Source organism: Phaethon lepturus, unplaced genomic scaffold, assembly GCF_000687285.1.
Source record: "Phaethon lepturus isolate BGI_N335 unplaced genomic scaffold, ASM68728v1 scaffold4944, whole genome shotgun sequence".
NCBI classification, from domain to species: Eukaryota; Metazoa; Chordata; class Aves; order Phaethontiformes; family Phaethontidae; genus Phaethon; species Phaethon lepturus.
The window spans coordinates 5,970-17,394 of NW_010533842.1; the positions used below are offsets into that span (position 1 = coordinate 5,970).

General features: G+C 36.2%; 2 protein-coding genes across 2 annotated transcripts in view; one reads left to right on the forward strand and one right to left on the reverse strand.

Moving 5' to 3' along the window:
- The window catches only part of TFB1M (transcription factor B1, mitochondrial), a 25,909-nt gene that overhangs the window by 5,286 nt on the left and 9,198 nt on the right, over positions 1-11,425 (forward strand). Inside the window, exons 3-5 of the mRNA XM_010285321.1 lie at positions 63-171; positions 1,959-2,110; positions 6,719-6,838. Of these exons, the coding sequence (XP_010283623.1) occupies positions 63-171; positions 1,959-2,110; positions 6,719-6,838 (381 nt within the window). The remainder of the gene's footprint in view (positions 1-62; positions 172-1,958; positions 2,111-6,718; positions 6,839-11,425) is intronic.
- On the reverse strand, positions 10,648-11,307 carry CLDN20 (claudin 20). Its single transcript, XM_010285319.1, has one exon. The coding sequence runs from the start codon at positions 11,305-11,307 to the stop codon at positions 10,648-10,650; it is 660 nt and encodes a 219-aa protein (XP_010283621.1).

An 11,425-nucleotide genomic window follows, 5' to 3' on the forward strand; every position in this document is an offset into this window, starting at 1 on the left:
TGAAACTGGAAATCAGTTTGGTTAATACTGGAAATTGTGCTTGCTTGCTTGCTTACAAATAGATGTTATCCGAAGCAGCTCCAGGAAGAGTAAGCATTGTTCATGGAGATGTCCTGACATACAAGATGGAGAAGGCTTTTCCAAAGCACTTAAAAAAGAACTGGGAGGATGGTTAGTATTTGGATTTGATTTATTTAATTTTTAAGGCTTCTGAGTTAGTCTTAATTGTGGTTAAGTTGCAGTTCAGTCAGTGCAGGTGTTACTCTCTTCTGGTACATTTTCAAGGTAGGAAGAGAGGATGAGCTAACTTTCTTCCTTTCTAGAAGGAAACAGAATCATCTTCCTCTTCTAAGACAAAACAGTGGAATTTGTGTGACATTCACCTTAGTCAACGTTGAGGACCTTTGCAGTTATTAACCTTAGGGTATCTTGACTGTATAGTTATGACTCTTGGAAAGCATAAAAGCAAATCAAATGGTATAGTTTCTTCCCAGCTTCTTCCTCATTTTGAAGAAGCCAGAAGCCACCACTGCTGTCCTTCCACTGAAGAAATCTCTGTAACTGTCTTTGAAACGTTTAGGAAATTTGTCCTCAAAAATGTAGTTTTCTCATTGTTTTGGTTTCAGATGGATATCTTTGTCAGAAGTAGAATCTATTCAGAGATTTGGTTGGTTGGTGTTGGTTTGTTTTTTTTTTTTTCCCAAATCTGAGGCTCTTGTAGGACTTTATTTCACCTCCCTTTTGAAACATGTAATATTATTAGATAAATCATTGATGACCTCCCAGGCCGCTTTTCCAAATTTCTTAAATAGAGTCACTGTCTGCAGTGCCCGAAGAACAGTAAACTACTTTCTGACTTAGGACATAAAAGACTATGCTTCATTATGTTCACCTTGAAAAATTCCATGCTGTATTTGCCTCATTGTGAGAGGTAAGTGCCTCACTAAACACAGCTATGAGGAAATGCATGTATGAAGGTGTAGTGCAGTTTTTAAAAATTGACCTTTCTTGAACGTACATATGAGTCATCGTTGTCTTTGCAGCTGACTAATTACAGGTAGAATACACTTTTTCCTCTATTATTGCCATATGAAAATCTGAAAGGCTGGTGGGTTTCAGAAAGATACTTAACCATCTTTGATATATGTCCAGTATCACAAATATGCTAGAAATAGCACAGTCTGAAAGGTGCATAATAAGTGTTCCAGAAAACCATCTTGAATTTGATACTACCATCTCTTATTCATGTTATTAAATGTTGTAGTAACTAAGAAACAACACGCTCCCTGTTGTTTTGTCCACTTCTATTGCACTCCTGCTTAGCTATAAGGATCCCTGCTAATGAAATACCTGCTTTGCGTTGTACAACACATATATACTGATACGATACATAATTGAACCATATGTATCACTTTTCATGACTAAGTCATGTACTTTCTTTAAGACCTTTTGGTTTCAGAGGGCTTTACAGAAGGAGAGCTCTGTCCAGTTTGAGCTAGGTGATTGTTTTGGGGATTATGAAGATTCAGTAAAATGTCTCTGGGAGGAACGTGTCGTACACAAGGATGAGTGTGGCTATTCACTTTGTACCTAATAGTCATAGTTTAAAATTACAGAAGCACTGTTGTAGTTTTGCTGTTGTCACAGTTCTGATATTCTGGAATAGTTCAGCTGAAATCTACTGATCAGCTAAAAGCTATTGATTTATTCAAATGTAAATGAGAAACAAACCTAACTCTTTGTTATTTTTTTCCAACTAATTACTGAGAATAGTAACACAGTTTTGTCAGTGTAAGACAAGTACAAATGGAAAGGCATAATTTTGGCGTGGCATGATAAAAATTGTTTTAATATTTTAAGTCTAGGATGATATGCACATATCTTTCTTACATGTTCTTTCATGGCAAAATCTTGTCCAAAACTTTGACAGTTGTTTTTCTTCCATCAAATGTTAACAGAGCCACCAGATATACATATCATTGGGAATCTGCCCTTCAGTGTTTCAACACCTCTAATCATCAAATGGCTTGCAAATGTTTCCAAAAAGGATGGACCTTTTATTTATGGCAGGACACAGATGACATTGACTTTTCAGAAGGAAGTTGCAGAGGTAAGATGTTACTGTTTTCCCAAAACTTTACAGATGCTAAATTGAACAAAAAATTGTTTACATGTAACCTTTTGTTTAAAAAAACAAAACCAATCTTAGCTGGCTTTAAAAAGAGAGGAGAGAGTTGGTTCAATTTTAGTTTGTGTGGCTGTAAATGATGAATTTTAATGTTGAATTAATCCTCTCATCTGATCCTTTCACAGCACATAAACTTTTTTTTAATATCTTACATATTTTTTCTTGAGGTACTTAATCTGTTCTTTTCTAAAGTCTGATTTCTTTGACATGAATAGATTTGACAGCAGTCTTCTGTTTTTAAATATCTTCTCTCACAGTCAGTCATGCACCATTTCATCAACCTGTTTTTCCTTACCTTTCAATCATATCAAGAAATATACTTATAGTTATCTCCTTTGCCCTCTTAATAAAAAATAATTTTTTTAAAAGGCACCTTCCTTGAAATAAGGAAAAATGGAAGGTTAGCATTAATTCCAGTTTTGATTAAACACTTAAAACACAGGGAGTATTTGTCAAGACCATGGAAAATTACTCTGGCTTTTTTGAACAAGACTTGATATCAGAATTATTAATGGATTGCTGCCAGCCTTGTGTGTGTAAAAAGACATCATTTGAGTTCTGTCACAGCAAGTCCAAGAGCAAATGGAGATTTTCTTTTGTCTCAATAGTTAGATTCTCAAAGAATGCCAAACTGATCTCCTGTGTAGTAGTGTTAATTCTAGATCAGTTGATACTACGTTGACTTACTCCACAATGCTTTCATACCTAACAGTTTATTTCTGTTGCCATTTCATGAGACATATGATAACATAGAGGCTGGAAGACTTTTTGTTTTCTATTTATGTATTTATGAAAGTGGTATGGCTTCTTACCAACATCTCAGTATGGCTTCTTATAAGCATATCACATGCTTTAAAAAAAAAAAAAAAAAAAAAGAAAAAGGAATTGCTCATCAGTCTGAAAAAAGAATTTCCATCTAATTACTCCAGTTCATAAATACCTGGTTTTCTGTGCGCAACCTAAATGCGTGTGGTGTTTGAATTTTAATCTTTCAAAGTGAAAATTCAAATAGGAAAACTTTGTGCTTTTTTTGGGTAAGTAAATTAGTGATAATTATATGTGCAAGTAGCACGTCTGCTGTAATTTTGGGGGGGTCACAGAAAACCATGTTGTGCTGTCATTACTCTAGCCCTGTGATCAAGATTCAAGACAAGTACTGAAGTATTTCCAGTAGGTGGCTCTAGAGAACACCAGGGACAAACATTTAGTATGCAATAAACTAGATTTCTTAATTCAGTTCTGAGCTCATGTGGTTTCAGGCATTAAAAAATCCAGATCTGTTTTCCAGAAGGACTTCATGTCATTTGAGATTAGACCTTGTTGAAAAATATGGCTAACGGACTATGATGTAAAATGCAAAGTGATGATGGGTAGATGCAAAATTTTGTGACAGCAGTGGAAAAATAGGCCTAGCATTGAGTGAGAGCATAAATGCACTCTGTACTTTATATAGCTGTAACCAGCTGCATGCGCCATTGGTGACATGGAGATTATAGTGCTTCTGCACCTAGCACGGCTCAATGAGATGCAAAATACCATGCACTCTTAAGTTCCTTGTACTTGGAATGCTGAGAAGTTAGAAACACTAGGAAATTGAATATGTTGTTCAGGGTCATGCAATGAATCAGTGTTTAACTCTTGTTGAGTTTACATTCTGGGATCTCATGATTGTTGTTCTTACATCTATCTAAATACCAATCTTCCATAGTAGACAAAATTGTTCATAGTTTCTGGTTTGCATTTCCATAATTGATTTGACATCATGAAAAACTCATTTGAGAGACATTGTTTTGTTTTATGATTAGGAGAAAGGATGATAATCAAAGTCTGTGTGTCTCTTTCTGGGCCTCTGGAGTTGCTTAAGTTAACCATTGTAATTTGGCATATATAAGCATATTCAGTACCAGGAAATAGTGAACAGTGTAATGCAGATAGTGAGCTGCTACTGACATTTTCTATATCTGTGGATATATAAGAAAGGAAAATGTCTTACACTCAAAAGTTTGATGTCCTCACTGGATGTTTCTAAGCTAAGAGCCTAAATATCAAAGAAAGTCTCAGTGTATATGCCATAAGCTTAGCAGAAGGGTAAGATGCTGTCATGGAATTTATATGTGCTTTATAATCGGTTAGGCTAACTTGATGTTAACAGTAAGAAAATAAAGCACCATGCTGTGTTATTTGTGGTCAAGCTCATTTTTGCTCATATAACAGATAGAAAATACCTTTGCTTTTCTTGGGGGTGGTAGTTTCCTGCTTTTCTGTTTCCTTGTAGCACAGCTACATGAATTACGTCAGTATAGACCTATTACTACAGACCACTCTGTTCTGATATGATTTGATTACCTTGATTAAAACTGTTGATGAAAACCAGCAGTTTATATGTTATATGCTGAATTTTGAGGCCTGTTAAGGCGTATAAGGCCAGAAGGCCAACCATATCCTGGGCTGCATCCAAAACAGTGTGGCCAGCAGGTCACAGGAGGTGATTCTGCCCCTGTGCTCTGGTGAGACCCCACCTGGAGTCCTGCATCCAGCTCTGGAGCCCTCAGCACAGGAGAGACATGGACCTGTTGGAGCGGGTCCAGTGGAGGGCTGCCAAAATGATCAGAGGGATGGAACACCTCTCCTGTGAGGACAGGCTGAGAGAGTTGGGGTTGTTCACAGCCTGGAGAAGGCCCTGGGGAAACCTTCTTGCAGCCTTCCAGTTCTTAAAGGGGGCTTAGAAGAAAGATGGGAACAGACTTTTTAGCAGGGCCTGTAGTGATCAGACAAAGGGTAATGGTTTTAAACTGAAAGAGGGTAAATTTAGACTAGATACAAGGAAGAAATTTTTCACGGTGAAGGTGATGAAACACTGGCCCAGGTTGCCCAGAGAGGTGGTAGATGCCCCACCCCTGGCAACATTCAAGGTCAGGTTGGACGGGGCTCTGAGCAACCTGATCTAGTTGAAGATGTCCCTGCTCATTGCAAGGGAGTTGGACTAAATGACCTTTAAAGGTCCCTTCCAACACAAATCATTCTATGATCTATTCTACATTCGCAGCTTTTTTGTGTTTCTTGAGCAGTGCCTTACACCAAGTATGTTCCTCCTGATGTGGTTGAAGTGGTTTAAGATGTTACAGCCCAGAGGTGGATGTTGTTAATTTATCCCTTCTGTAGCTGAGAAGCAGGAACTAACTGCCTGAGACTTGTTACATTGTTTTTGTGGGAAGTAAAGACTGGCTTGTTTGAATTGGCCTTGGAAGGACTACCAGGGTTGTCATTAGGTCTGTTTCTTTTCCACTGCAGAGGTTAAGGAAGTGCCTATCTGATTGCATTGTTAGACTTTGCAGCCTGTTTTTTCTCAGAGAATAATAATGATGGTGGATAGGTTTTTTTTTTTAATAGGTTTCCTCTGAAACAATAATGAAGGTAGCTTTAAATGCTGATGTAGGTAAAAAGAATCACTGAGCTTGCTTTCTGCAAACTTGTTGAAGAGTTTTATTTGCTCCACGCTGATACTTAAACTGCCTTTCAAGAGAGTTGTTTAAAAAAAAATTTAAAACTTCATCAATTTTATTTTTTAGGGATAGTTTTAATAAGCATGGCAGCATTTCATAAGTAAGCTTTTCATCTGAAGCTATATGATGTACAGATGTTACCAGATATGCAAATTGGTTCACATTTACCACTACATTAATAAAAAATAAAAGATAAGAACAGGAATCTTCAAAATTCTATTTCTGCATAGTTACTATAATGTCTTTGACCATTTGAGACTTGTTCTACTGGGTGCTTTTCTACGTTTAAATCTTGTTTGTGCTAGCAAAACACAGAGAATATGTTTCTTGCCAGGTCATGAAAGTGTAGAAAACCTCTATCCAGGCTACTTTCATTATAATCTTTGTAAGGAATTTCTTAGGAAAATCAGATAATTACTAAATTGATCTTTAATTATTAAATGCTCTTACTGTTAGGTAATTTAAATTTATGTAAAGTAGATTCATCTTCCTTGCATATATTGTAAGCGTAGAGCAGTTAATAAGAAGAAATGTTGGGTTCTATCTAATTTTGAGTTTATGGAGCTTTGTTTAATTTCAAAGGAGGAAAAAATGGTATTATTTGATACGGAAACTGTGGAAGGAAAATATGTGAGAATTCTGTTAGCTGATGTTTTGTTTGTTTTGATGTTTTTTGATGTTTTATGTTTGTGTTGAATCCTGCAGTCAGAACAGTTTTAGTTTTCTCTTTTGCGCATACAAAATTCTTTTGACATTCATTAAGTTCTGCAGAAGTTCTGGGAGCTCTTTTTCATGTGCATTTGATTGCAGGACCAAGGTTGTAAATTAGCATGGTATCTTAGCGAAACGCTGCTACATTGGAGAAGAAAATTCTAGATGAACTGGGCATAAACTTTGATATGAGTTCTTAACAATAAATAGCTTTTTTAAAATTTTGTGTTTGATTATACTGAAAATCAAGCTTTAATGTAACTGACCACTTGGTCAATTCAGTTTCACTGATTTCTATGTGTTGACTCTTCAATAGAGGCTTATAGCTAATCCAGAAGGTAAGCAACGTAGCAGACTGTCCATCATGGCTCAGCATCTCTGCACTGTGGAAAACTGTTTTGTAATTCCAGGTCAAGCCTTTGTTCCAAAGCCAAAGGTAAGTTTTGAGGTATTTCTTTGCTATTTTTGCTAATTCGTCAGTCAAGCAATAGATCAGATTTTGAGTAAGGAAAACAGTGGGTGCTCTTTTTCAACATCTCCATATTATGAAGTGGAGTGATATGCTATTCCTGTAAACAAAGCATATTTGCTTCAAGAAGGTGCTTTTCTCTTTGCTTCCTCAGAACTTGGTTTTGACCTCCAAGCCTATCTGCAAAATCAGTGTACTACTTCAGGTGTTTCTGGAGAGGGAGATTAGGATGTAATGACAGGATAGTCTGCTAAGATTATAGCATCTTCGGGAAGCCTGCTGTTTACAGTTTGCATTTATTTGGGATTTGGGATTTATTTGCATTTGGGATTTGTGCCTAGAAAATTTGATGGGTCTTTTGAAAGACCCTGATAAATAAAAGCTTTTAATTTGTCATCTTTGTCAAGTATCTCTAATTCTACCATGTATATAATCTTTACTTTTCACCCAGTTCACCTTTAGCATATTTAACTCCCTCCTATTCGCTATAGCACTTTGTCACCTACATCCCACTGCCTGTTCAAAAAAGTAACAATCTTTTTTCCCTCCTGTCTGCTCTTGAGTGAGTAGAGGAGAACAGTCTCTTTGCTGTCCCCCTATCTACTGCCACTGGTTTTTATTAATAGCCATTATGATTACAGGATTCAAGAACAAATAAACTGTATTTTGGAGAAGAATTTATCTTGGTTTTTGTTTTTGTAAAAATGTGTGCCTGACAAAAAGTGGGGTCTGTTTCCCCTGAATCAATATGGAAATGTACTGTTTTGTTTCAGAAATAAACTTGCGGCTTCTGAAAGTTTCTCTTAACCTGGTTGGTTCAGCTCATCAATACATCCCCCTTCCCCCTTATTACAGTCTATCTCTTGAAAACCTTTGGAAAGTCATTCTGTCTTTTATCACAATAAATTTTAAGGCATAATATCTGGGCATATTCTGATGATAATTTAAAATTCTGTATTTTTGTTGAGCAAGTAACTGTTCAAACATGTTAGATTATTAATCATGACAGCAGTCTGTTTTGGAAAAAAATGACCAGATAGATAGATAAAAAAAGATAACTTTGTTTTTTTGCTTTTTGTTTTGGGTTTTTTTTTCCCCCTACCCTGTTTCCTATCTGAACGAAAAATAATTTCAGGATGTCAACTCACTGTTAAATATGTGAAACAGTGTTCAGTAAGGACAAAATTCTAATTCTGTGGTGGTTTCTCAATGGTGGATAGAATTTGAGGGCATAGTAGAGCTATTGTAGTCGAAAGTCTTGTGCAGAATGTGTCTCAGAATTGGGAAGCTATTACTGATATTCCCATTTTCCTGTACTGAAAATAGTCCATAGCTGACAGGTAGAGGTAACTCATGGAGTTGTAACAAATGGCTTAGTATAAGCAAATCCTACAGTCAGTTGGTGCTCTGTTGAATAAAAAAGGGAGTACCACTAAAGGCAAGCATATTTTTATTTCATGTATCTCTTTGAGTTAAAACAAGCATTGCTTATACTGCAAAAGCAGAAAGTACAATTTTTTCAGACAGACTTGGCACCTTTTTTCACTATATTTTGTTTCTTCCAAACGCCTGTTGTAGACTGATCTTCTGTTTTATCCCTGTTCTTTTAGCCATAGACTGACTTGTGGTATTAGATATTACTGTTTCTGATAGAATCTTCATTTTCTTGGAAAGCTCTTGCAGCATATTGTGAATGAAGTGGCTCAGTGCTTGATACTTGTTTCATAGGTATACAAAGAAGTTCAGGTACTTCTATATAAAGTTCTAGGAAGAAAAATTTGCTGCTTATGTAAGTGGTGAATACTTAATTTTGCTCATAGTATGAAATTATGACCTTTTTCTTATGCCCTCCTGTAAAAATACCTTTGGTTCTTATTTTACAAACGTTAGTTTTAATTCGTATACGTAGCAATGATCACAGCTTAGTGTCATGTGTGTTTTTGGGAATGAGTTGTTTACCTCATTTGTTCAATGAATGAATATTATTTCAACAATACCTATGAATATTGAGATGTAAAAGACTCTTGGTTTGTGGAGTGGAATGGTGCTGCATGGCATTGTGTCTAAGCAATGAAAATTTGGCTTTTTGGTCATAGAGTTAAGTCTGCAGTACTGAATAACGGCTGATACTAGCATTAGGAATAGTACAAAACAAGCTCCTTGATGAATACATACAAAACTCAAAATGGCTACATAACAGTAGTAATACAACCAAGGTGTAATTCCATTCTATGCATATTAGAATAAAGATTCTTTATTTAGATATATAAAACATTTCACTTTCTCAAATACTATAGCAGAAGATTTTACTTTTTCCAACAAACTGTATGTATAATGTTAAGGCCTCTTCATACTGTTTTAGTGAATTTCAGGCTAATAATAGGGGAAGTGAAAGTTTTATATAAACATGCAAAATAAATACCAGTTGGTTTTGTTGAAAGACTTGCCCAACATTATTATATTCCTAAATTTAAAGGCCGGTATCATAATTCCATTTTCATTCCCTTAGCTATGCTAGCAAATTAACATCACTTTGATTCTCGTTTAGGGAATTAGATACAACATACTCTGCCAGTGACCGACACAAAACAAAATATGTGTGTTGAAAGAAAATGTTAAAGGGTCTAAGATTATTAACCAAAATAAGGGGGTTAAGAAAATAAATTAAGAAGCGCTCTCTTTATTACCATTATATATTATATTTTACAGTAATAAAGTACACGGGAGTGGGCCTGAAACAGACCCTACTGGAATAATTAAAAAGACTTAAAAGTTCTTTTAGGTAGCCAGATACGTAGAAGACAATAAATGGTAGCTGTTATTATTTGAGCTGTTAAAAGCTACTTTGAGCAAGTGTAAGCTAGAACGCTTCCATTTTTTTCTGGAACACAGATATTTAGTTTGTATCCTGTGTATTACAGTTTGCCGGTATTTTCATAGACATGGTTATATTTCTGTTGTTGTATTGCTCCTTAAATCTAACATTCATTGTGTCATGATAGATTGGTAGCAATTGGTGACTGCCCAGTAGACTTTCGTTAATAAATGAAACCCATGGCAGGTGGCAGTTTGGGGCAGGAGAGCCATTTTTGGCAAGATTTGAACGATACTGCTGATTCTTCAGCCTGATATGCAGAATAGACAACGTAGCTAAAGTTTGGGGCTGTGGTTTTTGTTGTGGGTTTTTTTGGTTGATTTTTGTGTGTGGTTTTGTTTTTTGGGGGTTTGTCTTTTAAAAAAAAAATCTAGTTACCAAGGCAATTTACAACTGAAAATGAAAGGCAGATGTGTCTGTTACTTAAAAACCATTGAATTGGGCTTATTGGACAGAGAGTGGTTGTTTCTTTTTTTTCCTTGCATCATAATTAAAATACAGATAAAAATATAAAATACACTATAAAACACTATATGGTATTGATAGCCTGATTTGCTAAATAGAAAGCAGTTAGTTTTTAAGCGTCTTTGCTGTAACAAACCATCAGTACATTAATTGTACTGTCAGTTATGTTTTAAAAGAGTTCATTTTTCTTCAATAAATATTACTTGGAAAGTCAAAAAGAATGGTTTGAAAAATCAACAAAAAAGTACTCTGGTAGCAGACTTAAGCATTGTTTCCTACTTCATGCTTTTTGTGGATGCTGCTTAAATGAAATACCTTGCTTAAACATAATTGCAACCCAGATGTAAGAAAAGTTAAGTGCTATGTTATACAATCTTTGAGATAATCATACTACACTTAGCACAGAAAAAGCCTCAATGGATAGAAATAACTGTATTTACACATAGTCCTTCAGGTTGTAACCTGCGTTGCTCTCCTGCTCTGTGGATGGGAAATGGTGCTGCTTTGGAGGATAAATCCATGCTCCTTGCTGCTGTTTAAAACAGGAAGTGCAGAAGATTACACCTGCGATAAACAGAAACCCTGCTGAAATGAATCCTGTATAAACCGCTCCTCCTGGTTCATGTTTACTGCTCTCTGGAATGTTCTGGTCCAAAAAATTTGAAATAATTTCTCTGGTGTACCAGGATGTTGGTACTAACTCAAAGATTCCTGCAAGAATGAAGCAGACTCCTCCAGCAAAACAAGCATGACTTTTGCTGTCAGTGTCCCCTCCCAGCTTTGTGCATTTCATTCCAACTGTAGTGATGCAGATGCCAAAGGCTGACAGGATACAAGACAGTACCATGGTGGTCCGGGCAGCCTGGATGTAGACAGGGAGAGAGAGAATGGAGTATTTCAGGGTACAGCTAAACATCCCAGTGCTGTACCATGTGCAGTCCATCCAAAGTCCTTGCATCTGTGTTATAGCTGTTATGATATTTGAACCAACATCTGCATTTACCTTCCAGTTTGGTAGCAAGGTGGCTGTGATACCTCCAAAAACACCAAACAAAGCCAGAATAAAAGCAAAGAACTGCAGACTTGCTGATGCCATGATGATTATCTGCTGTCACCTTTTGTCTGCCCGTTTCTCTCTTGTAAATGAGTGTAACTGGTTGGTAGCTTCGTAGCCAAGGCTGTAGCCCTCTGTGTAATAGGGAGAAAGTTGGGGG

What these genes read in the sequence shown, in the direction of transcription:
- CLDN20 (XM_010285319.1), bottom strand. Translation starts at nt 11,307, where the DNA reads ATGGCATCAGCAAGTCTGCAGTTCTTTGCTTTTATTCTGGCTTTGTTT.